We start from the raw sequence: 15,604 nt of genomic DNA on the forward strand, positions 1-15,604 counted from the left end.
AACTTGATTTTTTAATAACCTCTATCTTCCTTTTTAGAACTAAAAACCCTTCCTTTAAGGAAGTCCTGTCTCGAATCGAGAGCAACCCAGATTGCAGGAACCTTCCTATGATCTCCTTCCTTATTCTCCCCATGCAGAGAGTCACTCGCCTGCCTCTTTTAATGGATGTAAGATCACATGTCTATACAGAAATAGCATTTCCTGTAGCAGCATCTCTCAATTTTTCCTATTTTATGAGAAAAAGCCCTAAAAATTTTTTTATTATTATTTAGTCATTTAGCAGACGCTTTTATCCAAAGCGATTTTCAGAGACTAGGGGGTGAACTATGCAACAACAACTGCTGCAGAGTCACTTACAATAGGACCTTGGTTTTACAAAGGTTAAGTGACTTGCTCAGGGTCACACACAGTTGCAAGCCCTTTTCTTTAACCACTGGACCACCAAGCCTACATGTATGGATAATCAGTGTGCATGGAATGTTCAAGAAGGGTTTTTTACATTTTTGTAGTCATACTAAACTATTAGTTATTGGTAAAACTTCTGAAATAATGACTGGCTTCTCCCTTTCAGGCTAAATAAGCCCACAGTAGAATAATAATAATAATAATCATAATCATAATAATAATTATTATTATGATTATCAGTTTATTTAGCAGAAGCCTTTATCCAAGGCGACTTAAAGAGACTACGGTGTGTGAACTATGCATCGGCTGCAGAATCACTTACAACAACGTCTCACCAGAAAGACGGAGCACAAGGAGGTTAAGTGACTTGCTCAGAGTCACACACAATGAGTCAGTGGCTGAGCTGGGATTGAACCTGTAACCTCCTGGTATCAAGTCCTTTTTTTAACCACAGGACCACCAAGGCCAGCTGTATATTTTGTATGTTGTGTTTAATTTAGAATATTAAAGTGTTGCGGGCCTGTAGAGATATATTTACAACTATCAGTATTATTTTTAATGAAAAATTATAGTGGATGCTTCTTCAATGAACCCACTTAAATTTGTTGTACTTTTAAGCCTGTCTGTTCTTATTACATCCCTTTAATCTTTGTCTTGCAATTGTATAGTGATCTAGACATTAGACAGACAGACATTAATCTCGGGCTCCTGCACTTTGTGCCTCTTCCTTCCCAAGTGTTCAAGACATGCTTTTAAAGCCAATATAACATGTTGTCAAATAGTATCCTGAGAAAATGTATCTTGCTTTGTTTCAGCTAAGAGGCAGAGTGCTTTTATGTCCCAGATATGCTTGTGATTTCATTGAGCTTTGTCAGAAACGTATAAAACAGTGATTTGAAAATGTTTATTTATACTCATTCCAGTCATTGTGTACTGTGTAGATAAGTGCAGGGGCAACTATTGTTCCCCTTGTGGAGTAACTTTTGAGAGCCTTCTAATTTCCCATGATTGTTGCTGAATAGTTGCACACAACTTCCATTGATCTAGTGGATCATTACAGACGAAGGAGTTTTAGTAAGCAGTGACTGTTATTGTTCACTGTTTTTAATGCAGCTCTGAAGTATGTATTTACACTGAAGAAGGCACAAGTTGAAAAATTGGTTGATTTAGTCTGTTATAGTTTTACCTTAGAATTGTGCTTGAGTGTTTTTAAAGGATGGATAATGTGTTTATTAATATGCTAAGGGGAATTGGCATGGGTGGTAATGATTCGCATTGCATGCATACTGTAGGTATTCCTTTTTTTACATTCCAGACTATCTGTCAGAAAACTCCAAAAGACTCACACAAGTATGAACTCTGCAAAAGCGCATTTAAGGCTGTCAGTAAGGTGAGGATGAATTGGATTCTGCACTCATTGTTTTATATACACTGCTGTGCAAAAGTCTTAGACATGTTCCATCAAATCTACAGTACGAAAGTCACTCTTGAAATCAGGACTTAAAGGATGTGTTGCAGTAAGAATACCTCTGTTAAGAAAGGGGAACATTGTTGATGGATGGACAAAGACACCTGTGCCTTCTGCCAGTTCTGTTGTCAATTCAACGCTTGTCTTCTTTCTACACCTTAAGGATATTATCTTCAAGTATTGCTCATCCTTGTTAGACAGCTTTTTGGGTCTTCCAGTCCTGGCTTTGTCAATTACAGATAATGTTTCTCTATACTTGTTTATTATGCTTCGGACAACACACCTTGAAAATCGAGTGATTCGAGCTATTTCACTCAGCTATTTGACTTGCATAATTTCCTTCATTATGCAAGTCAAGGTTGTTATAATAGTAGAAAACACTAGTGGAGGCTTTGAGTAAATTGTTGATGCTCATAATGCATCAGAGTAGAAAAATGCAACATGTCTGAGACTTTTGCACAGCAGTGTATATAATTGTATTGCTTTCCTTTTTTTCCCAATTCTGTTTATTAGTATATTATTTCAGTTTGCATATTACATGAACATGTGAATTAAACCAGCAATCATACTCTTAAGACAATAGAAAAGCAATTTCCAGGTTACATTCTTCTATTGCAGTACTTTACATAGTGTCTCTAATTACTGTGTCTATACATAGTGGTTACTTAGTAAATACATGTGTACTTGCACATCATTACAATGTTATTATACATATTTACAATGTGAATGTGTAAATATTTTTGAATGATATATGTAAGTACACAATTGGCTTATATTCTGCAAAAAGATGACAACTACCAATCTGAATTACTATGTAAATACAGAGTAATTAGAGACACTTAATGTAAAGTGATACCAAATGTTTCCACTAGCATTTTAAGCAGTTAGATTTCATTCTGCATTACTTAAGGGCTGTTGTCTTGCTTCTTATTCTGTGTTAGCTGGTCCGTCTGTGTAATGAAGGAGCCAGGACAATGGAGAGGACAGAAATGATGTACACTATAAACTCCCAGCTGGAATTCAAGATCAAGGTACATGCTGTAAAAAAAGGAAAACCATTACGAATAGCACAGTGCATGGATAATATTGCACAGTTTTAATGTTATCCTGTTGAATAATAGACTGTGGTCTTGAAAGCAACCATCAGGATATGCCAGTGCCCTAGAGTTAGTTAGTAAATCAATTTGTAATGTAAAGTGATGCTGTTGAAGCTCTGTCAAACACGTGTTAATGAAGTGTATTTCCTTGGACGATGTGGTAGTTGATGGATGTGGTAGTTTATTGCTAAATCCATTCCATCAACCTCTCAGTGCTGATTTATCTCCTAATCTAATCCTAATAGCTAAACCGAGAATTAAAAGGCTCTGTTAATAATAATACATCCATATTGAGGCTCTGTTAATAATAGGACACCCATATCGAGGCTCTGTTAATAATGGGACATTCTGAACATTCTACAGAGCTACTAAGCCCTGCTCAGTATTGCCGTTGCCTTGTCATCAAGATAAAACCAGAGCCCTATAAGAACAATAAAGAAAGATTGATCATCAAAGTCCCTAAGGATAGTTTCAGAGCATTTAAACTGTGTGTTAATTCAATGAATAAGGAAGAGATACTGGGGAAAGCAAACACACACCATAGTTAAAACAAAGACCACAGCCTCAGATACAGAACATCATCAAATGAAATGTCCCTATTCATGTACAAATCCCTTTCTTTCATTGCAAAGGAATTTGTCAAGGTAGCCTGCTGCTATGTGGAGGCCAGGCTCACTCCTGGGTCTTTAGGAAGTGCTGGAAGATCCTTGAGTAAATAAATCAAAACTGTTAATGACAGCTTTGCATGGGAAGTGCTGTTGGATTGCAGATGGGTTATTTTTACTGGATCTGCTGGCAAAAGCCCTGTGTTTTAATAATCAGTACATTTACATGCTTATCAGTTTGTGGCACCATTCACATCACATCTCTCATGGTTTTAAGGTGTTTAAGTTGGAAGATGAGCGTGTGAAGTTGTTTACTGCAGTATATTTGCCTGTAGCTTTTGTTGTTTTTTTTTGTTTGTTTTTTTCTTCACAAAATACCATAACAAATTGAAGTGGACGTATAACAAGCAGGTGGATACAGTATCTATAGGCCTTAAGTTATTTTTATTATTCTTTTTTGGTTAAAATACACCACAAACTCTCCAAGGAATTAGTGCTGTCAGAAAGAGCTTTTGCGGTTAAGGTTAACCACATGGTCTTTATAAATGAAGGCACAGCTAATCTGTCCCTGCAAGTTAATCTACAGTATTTGATCAACACAATGTATTGCATCAAGTAGCCACAGATTCTTGTACCGCAGTACAGTGCTTCCCTAGAATAAATATGTAAAGTGAAGCGTTCGCTAGTCGATCTCCACCCTTGTGAAACTTAGAGCTGTAATTATTTTAAAACTATACAAATAAGGGTGGGTCTTATTGAATCCACATATTACAGCAAGTATGTAGACATTTGATCCAGGCATTTTCTTTTTAAATAAAAAAATATTTATAGCAGGTTTATTATTTGTGAGTGTAATTTTTCAAATCTGTCTTCAGGGCAGTGTTAAACTGAACAGAATAACTTGTTTGGGTTGCCCTCAGGGTAAAGGTTAATCACGTAGAAATGTCAGAGTTTGAAAACATGTCAAACCAATAAGCTTGTTTTACAAAAACAAAACAAAACAAAAAAAGCAATACCATTATGCCTGATGTTAGTATAACAATCTAAGCTGAAGCAAAACTTCTTTTGATTGTCATTTCTTTTCCCTGCAGCTTGGACTGTGTTCCAACTAGGTCCTAAATTACTTGCTGGAGCAACTAGGTCCAAACAGGAGTAAAGTTAATTGGGCACACAAAGTTAATGTGCAGTATACTGCACTTGTGGAAAGTTTAATTGAACGTCACCATTGTACAGAGAAATAAAGTGTTTTGGTGATGATGTGCTCCGTCTCTCTCTCTTGCAATCAGCCATTTCCTCTGGTGTCTTCCTCCCGCTGGATGGTGAAGCGAGGGGAGCTCACTGCCTTCGTGGAAGAAAACGGGATCTTCCTGAAGCGCACCTCAAGGCAGCAGGTCTACTTCTTCCTGTTTAACGACGTTCTCATCGTTACTAGAAAGAAAAGGTAAGTGCAGCCAAGTCCCATTCTGCTGCTAATTTCACATTGTTAAGCTCCATTTTTTACATGGCTTAAAATATTGCACAGGATTTGTAAATCGCATCCTGTTTATATGTATCTAAACTTTTTTTGAAACCTATGATTTACTAGAGCTGTGAGTAATGGTGCTTAAAGACCTTGTGTAATGCAGTACCTTGCATTCAGAGATTTTGGTTACAGTTAATAAGCTGATCTTGTATAAAGGGAGTAGCTTAGGTTTTCTTTGTTTATTTTTAAATCAGTGTCAAGCCATTTTGATTTGGCTACTCTGTGTATTGAATTGCCCTTGCAAAATACCCCCATATTTACTGTACGGTGTGTGTTTTCAGTTTGCAGATTATTAACGTAATACTGAGAAACTATTTATGCACATTACCTGCTCATTATTTGTGAACGATAGTTTTCTGTAGCTCGTGGGCACATCTAAATTAAATCCATGAGTCTTAACATACTGTAGGTAGGAAGAGTACACTGCAAAATGTATGAATGGCTTAGAGACCTTTATGCAGGATTGAATACATGAAGTGCCCCACAGTAGTGCCAATAGTAATTCATGCATGGTTTGTCTTGTTGCTGGTGAGAATCTGATGCACAGTGATGAACCGTATATCCGGCTATGGGCCTGGACTTTTGAGGCACTCTGCATAGTCATCTGCTGACTGTTATATAAAATGAAAGGTTCCCTGTCCACGCCTAGGAAATTCTCAGCTGTGGAATGCAGCTGGACTTTCGTGAAGAACAGCCAAAGAAACAAAATGGAATGTTACCTTGCAGCTGGCCAAGAATGCTCACGTCATAGGCCTGAGAACACAAGCCCTTTAATGATACTGTACTTTAATAATCGCTGTGTTTTGCAAGTGAGTGGGGTGGGCATGTGGTCCTTTCTACACATTGTAGAATGAGGAGACACATCTGCTAGCTTTCAAGAGAACTGGTACATTTACTTTGCATTCATACAGTAAATATTTAGGTTTTGCCATTTGTGACGTGATTAATGATAGTCTTTTAAAATACCACTGAAGCGTAGTAGTGTTAAGGGCATGTTCTATTTTTTCTTTTTTTTGTGGTAATTAAACATTGCAGCAGCAGTATAAGTCAGTGTCAAAGCCTATGCTGGCGTGTCTGCATTAAGGTTTTAGTGTGAACTGGGACATAGCTTGTTAATTGGGTTGTATTTTAATAGATCATAATAACAGATATGCCCCAAGAATTTCCAATTGTATTACTTAAGCTTGGAAACCAATATAAAATAGATGATGAGCTGTTTGCATTGTGACTTTCCCTGTACAGAAAAATATTACTGTCTAATTCGTATGTGGTTTTTCAATCATTTTTATCTTGGCCAGTGACTGTTTCCCCTTAAGACAACTGTAGTAGTAGGAACACTAACACATTACAATGTTAATATTCCATATCAGTTACGCAATAAATTATTTTATTTTACACAATTGTATTACAAAATAATGGTTCACTTAATTGGCTGTGTAATTCATATTCACGGTACTTAACTTTAATACATAAACTGAATGTTTCATCAGCATGTCGTTAGATTAAAATATGAAGGCGATTTGTCTTCTTGTATAAACCTAGAAATCAGTTATGGCACACAGTTCAGGTTTCAGTTTTCTACCAGTATAGCCCTTATCTGTCTTCAAATGGGAATATTTGAAACATGAAAAGCTGAATTTACTATAAGTAAGTTGTTACCCACTGTGACTAGGGTATTGCTGGAAACACTGTAGTATATTCAATTAATCTAAATGTGGTCAGATCTACTTATTGCCATAGTTTAATTTATTAAAAGAAGGGACTTTTAGATGACTTTTTTAACTCTGACTTGTGTATTTTTCTCTTTAAAAGTAAGTAAAATGACTTTTGTTGTTAATTGAACATTTAAATTGCTCCGGCCTTGCTTCTATATATTATTAATCTTGAGTTATACCTTTTTTTGGCATTAAAATAACCCTTGAGAGATTATTTTTGTCAACAACATTATTGCTCAAAGGAAACAAGCACTATTCGTTGAAAATATTTTAACAAGAAGCATATGTTAATCACTGGGTTTTTGGGACAGTTATGTAATAGTGACAAATGGCTGTGTTTTTTTTTCTTGTGTTTGTTTTGGTTTTTTTTTTGGTTGGTCCTTTTGTGTTTGCAGTGGATCATTTTAATACTTTCACTTCATAAAACTCTGTGCAGATGCTTTTGAACACGAGTGCTTATTTGTACAACATATATACTTTATTTCACAAAGAATGTGTTTATTTTACTTCATAAGTTGAATCTTGCAGCCCCTGTGTGAGTTTGCCCATAATGCATGTGATTTCCAAGTACTTTTGAACTCTGTGTCAAACCTTACAAGTCTATCCAACTTTCTTTCCTCTCAATGTTAATTTCCGTGGCAGAATTCCATAAACTTCTCTGAAGTAAGGATTTTTATTTAATCTTTAGTAACATTTGCAGCTTACACTCTCTCTAGATTTGTAAATAATCAGTTTGCACATTTATTATTACCTCTACATAATCTGTCATCTTAATTTCTAAATGGATTTGATTTCACATAGGGTCATAAAATCCCATGTAGTTACCTATATGTCTTTCATGTGATAGATCTTGTGAATGGTTTCATTTATTGTCGAAATTTGATATGTCAGCTTACACTCTGTTTTAAAGTCCAGTAAAGCAAATACAGTTCACTTGTTGTACTTATTACATCCTATAAAGGCTGAATTGTCAAATGATGATGATGATGATGATGTTGATGTGCCCTGGTGAAAGCATTAGAATGGTCTTTCCTTCATAGTGACGTCAGGTTACAAGCTGCGCCTATGGAAAGTGTGCTAATAAAAAAGGACATAGTTCTGCTCTGTGAACATAGGGGAAAACATTACAGGGAACAAAAACCTGTGCTCGTTTACAGTAAGATTTCTGAATCGTTGTGTAAGTTGATCAAATGCATAATGCCAGTATTCAAGTTGTGAGTCTTATTAAATCCAAGACCTTTGGACCGTACTTTAGAAGTTATTTAATCAAATAAAAAAAGGTACGTTCAATCTACCACCTGCTGGAAAAGAGGAATTAGAACCAAATCTAAAATAATGTTTAATCAATGTTCAGAGACCACTGGAGCTTGAAAAATATGACCACTAGCTCAGATTTTGAGTTTTCATTTAATTTATCTCAGTTACCAAAGTGGCACCAAATTAGAAGACTTTCAATAGTCCAAAAACCTGAAATATTGAGTTTTTACAAATTGTTTTATTTAACAAGTGTACCATGTGAACCATTATCTTCTTACCTACTATAGCATCTGTTGCCTAGGCTTTCTAAACTTCTTGAGAAGGACAGTATATGCAAATCTCTTTAGACAGAAACTCCAGAACAGTTAGGTGCTTCATTTCCATTGAAAGAATACTGTTTATTAGTTTGCCTGTGAATCGATTTTTGCATCCTTGCAGCGGCAGACTGGGGGAATTCCCTAGATTCCACTTCACAGTTAATCAGGCGCCCCCATGGCAGCTGCTCCTTAAACATGTGTCTTCTGTCACATCTGTGATAGGCAGAACTTGCTGGGTGAAGCTGGATTGTGCAGCACACTTTGTTAATGTTAAATATCTTAAACCTAAACATTAACTAAGGTTAAATATGTACTAGTACAGAGTTGTGCAGACTCAATTTTAACTGAACCCGTGCATATTAACCTCATGTAGTTAGCAGTCATTCATTTCTTTCACTGTGGGATAGATATTTGTTGGTGTTTCTTAAATAAATATTTAAGATTGTTACCAATTCATTTAGGTTTGTACTTAAAACCGTGAAGTAACGCCTACATCAAGCTGTGCCTGTGGGCAAAATTGTGCTAGCGAGACCAGGCTGTCATAATCATGAATATTGCAATACTGGTGGTTGTAGTACTGTTATGTGCTCTCAGTCTCCGCTTCAGTGCCATTTGATAAATCTGCATTTTAATGTAATTGTATTTTACAATTTGGAAAAAGTTAACTGTCAAGGGAGAGAAATCATCATGCCCTCAGATTGTCAGAAAGCCATGCTCTTTCCAGTCGGTGATTTCCATGCAAGCAACCAGTGAACAGAGACGAACTTTCAACATGTTAATATGCTGGGTGTGCTGAATATGTCTCAACTATTTGCCAAGGCTGTGTTCCATCAGTCTCCTTTGCTAATTAAAAATGGTTTGATAGCTCTGGAGAAATAAACTGAGGCCAAGTGATGGGAAGCAGCTTTGCAGTCAAGCCTGCCTTATGTCTGAGAGATTAATTGAGAGCTTGTCAAGAGATTTGCCACTTGAGTCGTCCATTTTCAGAATACAGACTTTGCTAACGAGTAGGCTGTTAATTATGTTGATGACGTGTCTCCATGCCCCCCACTCCTTTTGTTAAGGCATTACCTCATGAGATGTACTGCAGTGAAAGTTGATTGAAGGAGAATGCCTAATTAAAATGAAGCTCAAGGACATTCTTTCAGCATATTACAAAGTGACAAACCGGCAGAGAGATGTGCAGAGGAGTACAGAAGACATTCACTCCAGGGAACATGATTTTTTTTTTTTTATCTGCATTCACATTCATACATTCACTGTTTTATTTTGGAACTGCTTAAGAAGACTTCACACAAAAGAATGAATAGATCACTGATTTGCTGTTCTCTGAAAATATGATCGCATTGGACTGGAAGGTGTATTTTTTTAATGAACTAAACCCTTATCACTAATTGTGTTTTTGGGGTGTATTCAGATCTGCTGCTGTTTTACATCAATAAAATTGATTACATGAACAATTTTTTTTGTGAATCTCTTATCAGACTTGGATATAGTGCCAATGTGAATATATTGCCAATGAAGTGTGTTTCATATGGCAAGTGGATCTCATGCTTATGAAGTTAAAGGTGGAAAAGCTCTCCTCCCTAGTAGCTGGACTATTCATAGGTTATTTCTAAAACCAAGAACTATTGCATCGCAGTTCAAGCCTCTATAGCTCCATTGTCTTTGCTCCACCTGTAGTCTATTTAACTGAACCAATTGATCCTTCCGGTCTTCATCACCTAATTATTTAGTGATACCTCAGGCAGGATTTGCACACCTGCTGTAGGGTTTACAATTAGCTTTGTCACACCTGAGCTTATTTGGAGGTCACAAGCAAGGCCACAGATGTGCAATCAGGGTCTGGTTAAGGTTTTTAAAGATCAGTACATACTTCTCTATTTTAGAAACATTGTTATTATTATTTGTTTATTTAGCAGACGCCTTTATCCAAGGCGACTTACAGAGACTAGGGTGTGTGAACTATGCATCAGCTGCAGAGTCACTTACAATGTCTCACCCGAAAGACGGAGCACAAGGAGGTTAAGTGACTTGCTCAGGGTCACACAATGAGTCAGTGGCGGAGGTGGGATTTGAACTGGGGACCTCCTGGTTACAAGCCCTTTTCTTTAACCACTGGACCACACAGCCTCCTATCCCAGTGTGTTTCTCCAGATTAAATGCTTAATATAATAGAATACAATGATCATACATGCTCATATTGTTGCATGGCTTACCAAAAGTATCTTGGCTTACAAATGGAATAAATGCATACCTGTTGAGAAATTTCAGGTTATGTGTGTTTGTATATTGTTTGCTCAATTTCTCAAAACAGAATGTCCCTGCAAATGAGGTGATTGCATTTCAGTGACCTAGTACTGAATAAATAACTTCTAATAAATACATATTGTTTTCTCTTGTTCCAGTGAGGAAAGTTATAACGTCATTGACTATGCATTGAGAGACCAGCTTTCTGTGGGCCAGTGTGAGATTGAGGAGCTCAGCCTATCCCCTGTGAAGACGACGTCAGGGATGCTGTACTCGCGACAAGGATCGGCCAATCACGTCTTCACACTGGCTTTCACTAGCAACCACTCGGGAGAGAAGGTGACGATGATTATGGGAGCAGAGTTTCTGTGAGTACATCAGTAATCTAATGAAGCCTACAAAAGCATAATTACTTGATAATAAAAGACATGACTACTCTCAGTAACATTTATCATATATTGTAATGCATTGTTGTAAACAGCGTCATGTGTGCCCAGTGTATCAAGGCTTGGTTGACATCAAATTGCAGTGTGCTTTCTTGTTAAGTAAAGCAGAATTAAACTGCCAAAACAATTAAAGCACAAATACACGTAGTGCAATTCCTTTATATAGTCAAGCCTCGTACTCTTCAGTTTTAGGTATTAAAAAGTTTAGTCTGAGACGACTGAATAGCTGGCAAAAGCACTTCATTCAAAGCTTTGTTTTTCCCCAAAATGGCTTTCGACAGTCAAAACACTACATGACCAAACTGCCCTTGAAATGAAAATAGTATTTAAACTAATGAGCCTGCATGCATAAGGTGATTTTGAGGAAGGGTTATAAGGTTGTTCTTACTAATTATCAACTGCTCACATGTTAAGGAGTTTGAACAGTCATGAGATCGGAGATCTTTCAAGGTCAGGTTTAGCATGAGCATCAATAATTCATGGCCTCTGATTGCCTGGCTTAGTTAGAGTTCTTTAGCCCATGGATACATAAACTTCTATTGCCTGAGTCTTATAATACTTATTCTACATGCACTCGTAAACTTTCCCACCTGAAAGCTTGCATATTTTAAATAATGCAAACCGCGATAAGGTTTTTGTAGATTGACAGAATGCATTATTATATAATATGGCCCTGGCAGGATGGAGCACCACTCCTTTGATTTGAAGGGTACATGAACACCTGTATCAATGAGATATTTGTAGGCTCTCTTTTATAATCATCTGACATTTTAGTACATTTGCATAGAGGTATATTTACACAAACAAATAAAAAAATGTTTGCGTGGTGTAAAGAATGATGCTTATTCAGACTGATGCAGGCACACATAGTCTCCTTTCTGTTCAGCTCCATTGTTCACATCAAGTGTTAACAAAATGCTGTGGTTAGATTAGAGCAAAGAATATCAGTGAATGCAAACACTAACTGAGCACTCTTCAAGTCTACAGTAATACTACAGCCAACTTTATAAATCCATCCATAGACACATTGTGTGTTAATGTTGGATACACCTGAGTCTCTACTTGTTGCCAATGTTATAGTATGAAGTGAAACAGAAATCAGCCCATCCCATACTGGAGACTATTCCATGATAAGTCATCACTAATCCAAACACACAGTTTGATCACCTTAATGTCTTGAGATAGTGTTCTGTGAGCTGTCGCATCTTCATGACTTTTCATGAAGAGTTGTGTGCGTGACTCTGGCTACATTACTGTGAGTTTTCACAGTCATTGACAGATTCTATTGCTTCTGGGAAGGGAGATTGAAGTTTGGGAACACAACTGCAAAATAATGTTCATTTATTGGCAATGTGAAAAGCATAGAAGGAATGAGTATTCAAATCCCCACTGACATCCTGTCCTTTTCTTAACTCGCCCAAGAATCCTGTGGTTGTAAACTTACCCCTGAAGGTCAAAGGGAAGTCTTAATGTGGTAATGGTTTGTGATGTTGATGATCTTTGAGCCAGAGCTGTTTTCAGTTATCTCCTAACCTGTTTTTGGTTGATATTTGTTTTCTCTTATTTTATGAACTTGCTGAAATTTATAGCTTGGGTATGAGAAAAACATTCACACAACTGATGATCTTGAACTAAATCTTCAGATTTCAGACTCACTACTTAACATCTTAATACCCCTGCAAAGATACTGGTCTACTCTTCAAGAACTAACAAGACTACGAGTAATAAAATAAAAACGTTGTTGTAAGTGACTCTGCAGCTGATGCACAGTTCACACACCCTAGTCTCTGTAAGTCACCTTGAATAAAGGCTAAATAAATCTGCTAAATAAACTAATAATAATAATAATAAATAATAATAATAATAATAAATAATAATAATAATAATAATAATAATAATAATAATAATAATAATAATAATAATAATAATAATAATTAAAATAATAATAAATAATAATAATAATAGATAATAATAGTGAGAGCAAACAGCACCCTTACATTGACCTCCTATCCTTTACACAAATTGTGAAGCCTAAGAAATAATATCAAAGCATGAATTTTGTGGAATCGACATTAATGGTTCTTTCTTTAGAATGTGACTTGAGAGATGAGGAGCTGCCAGCATATAAACATGCAATCAAAATCGGGAGAGTGCCACAGAAAACAAATATTTGAACTCTCACCGGACGACCCAGCAAATGTTTCCATCTTTGACATTGCAGTTGAATCGTGTTATTTGAACCTTAAGGGATTAGCAACAGTAATGGGGTTCTTGATTTGTGTTGTTAGACGTGGGGCTGAAATGGAGACCAGGGGCTTTATTTTGTGATTCATGGCATGCTAATTGCATAGCATTAAAGTTGTTGCTTGGCAACCTGCATTGTTAAGGCAGTTCTTTCCCACGATTCTTTTTCCTTCTCTCCACCTGTCTGCTGGTACAGCTTGAATTTTATTGTACTCTTAGGGCTTCAGTAAACAGTTTGCGTTTCGTTTATGAAAGGAGGATTTACTGTATTCAAGTGAGTTAATGTTTAATTTACATGTGGGTGTTAACGTTGGTTATCCTGTTGGGGTGACCAAATTACAGAGAAGTACATGACCTTCTCTATTTATCCACAGACAGGGATAACACAAGCGCTGGCAGTGTGAGGGTTTTTTTTTTTTTTTTTTTAAATTTGAGTGACCAATTATTATTTTTATTTATCCCCCCCAATTTGACCAGTTTATGTTTTTCCCCCTCACTGCAGCGAGTCCCCACACAGCACAGATGTTCTGAGGGCGTGTGAGCGTCCTCCGATCTCACAAGGCAGTGTGAGCTTTAAACACACTGCATGCCTTAAGCTTGCCTCGAAAGATGAACCATCCTCTTGTGTGCCAATTCAATCCTGTGTCTCTTTCTGACTGCTAGGATTGTGTGCTGATTTTGAGATGGGGATCATATGCAACCCGCAACACTACATTAGCTTGCCTTGGTTATTTTTCCTTTGTATGCTGAGATGTCTGTGATGTTAGCTGGGCTTAACTGAAGGGATATAAAGGTACTTACCACGCTCCAGTAACCCAACATGAAGAATAGCCCAAGGCTATGTAAATGTGTGCAAACAAGAAGCAAGAAGGCAGCTGTACATAAATCTCCAGTTACCTCATTTGTTTGCTAAATGCATGTTAAATTATGCCACCAGGACCAAAAGTCTCTTGTTGATGTTGCTTGCTTAGTACCAGCTTTGCCTGGATAAGCACATAGTTTACATATGTAAACTGTGTGTGTGCTTTATTATTATTATTATTATTATTATTATTATTATTATTATTATTATTATTATTATTATTATTATTATTATTATTATTATTATCACTGCTACTACTAATAATAATACTAATAATACTAATACTACTACTACTACTACTGCTACTACTACTACTACTACTACTAATAATAATAATAATAATAATAATAATAATAATAATAATAATAATAATAATAATTCATTTTTTGTATTGCAACATATTTCTTTTAATAGGGCAATTTAACCACAGACGCTTCCTAGGGAAATTCTGACATGTTTCGGGAAAGCAAAAATAAGTCGAACCAAACTAAAAGCCACACACAGTAGTTTCTGGCCACCGTCAGTACAACAGACAGTTCATGAATCACAAACATTACTATTAGTGCCAGGTATAGAATGGGATTAACTATGAGACATACTGACCGTTTTTTAAACGACTGATGTTGTGTAATAAAATATTTACTTCAGAGCAATGAAACGTGGTAGGTGGAGACCTTAGGACTTTACTTTCTGGAAAGTATCATTCATTACTTTTTTAATACTGCAGTCCATTATACAAGTCCTGGAAACAACTTGCTGTATACACAGAACAGTAAGTGAACACTTGCGATATCTTCTTAGTGTGCAGAACACTTCATTGTTCTGATAATGCCAGTTGTGTAATGGCTCAATGCTTAATTGGCTTGCTAGTTTATAGTACAGTATATGTGTTTGTTTTGGTCCTTGTGGAATAGGATGCATAAGGAAGCCAATATTGGCCTTTGTTCATTATCTGCCTCTTCAATCAACCATTAATATTCTGTTGTTTTTTTGAATACATTAAACGAATTACTTAAAAATGACATACATTGTTTTGCTTAACCAGTATTTCATGGTGTGCTTGAGGTTATTTCAGGGTGAAATATTGCATATATATTTAATGGTGGTGGTGTTTACATTGGTTTAGAAAGTCACTGTGAAGTGTGAATGAGCTGTTGGATGCTGTTAATAGCCGTAGGGATACTTTTGACAAGGCTAGATAAATGAGAGATGCCAAACCTGAGGTTTTTCACTCTTCCTGACTTTTTGTAAAAACTGAAACAAGACTGTTTTTGTTCCCCGAGTTACTGGCTACTGCTAGAGAGCCACCAAGCTTATGGGAAATCATTAGCATCCAGGCAGCCCTCTGGAGAAGTGAAAGAACTTTACTGTCCTGAATAGACAGTGGAGGTGGAGAAGGGAATTCAGAGCTATATT

The 15,604-nt window shown here is 36.5% G+C and overlaps 1 protein-coding gene across 1 annotated transcript in view; it reads left to right on the forward strand.

Annotated features, from left to right (window-relative positions):
* LOC117423168 (rho guanine nucleotide exchange factor 26-like) overlaps positions 1-15,604 on the forward strand; it is a 35,902-nt gene that overhangs the window by 16,240 nt on the left and 4,058 nt on the right. Inside the window, exons 8-12 of the mRNA XM_034038652.3 lie at positions 38-167; positions 1,721-1,795; positions 2,815-2,904; positions 4,862-5,016; positions 10,795-11,004. Coding sequence (XP_033894543.3) covers positions 38-167; positions 1,721-1,795; positions 2,815-2,904; positions 4,862-5,016; positions 10,795-11,004 — 660 coding nt within the window. The remainder of the gene's footprint in view (positions 1-37; positions 168-1,720; positions 1,796-2,814; positions 2,905-4,861; positions 5,017-10,794; positions 11,005-15,604) is intronic.

Source organism: Acipenser ruthenus, chromosome 17 (assembly GCF_902713425.1).
Source record: "Acipenser ruthenus chromosome 17, fAciRut3.2 maternal haplotype, whole genome shotgun sequence".
NCBI classification, from domain to species: domain Eukaryota; kingdom Metazoa; phylum Chordata; class Actinopteri; order Acipenseriformes; family Acipenseridae; genus Acipenser; species Acipenser ruthenus.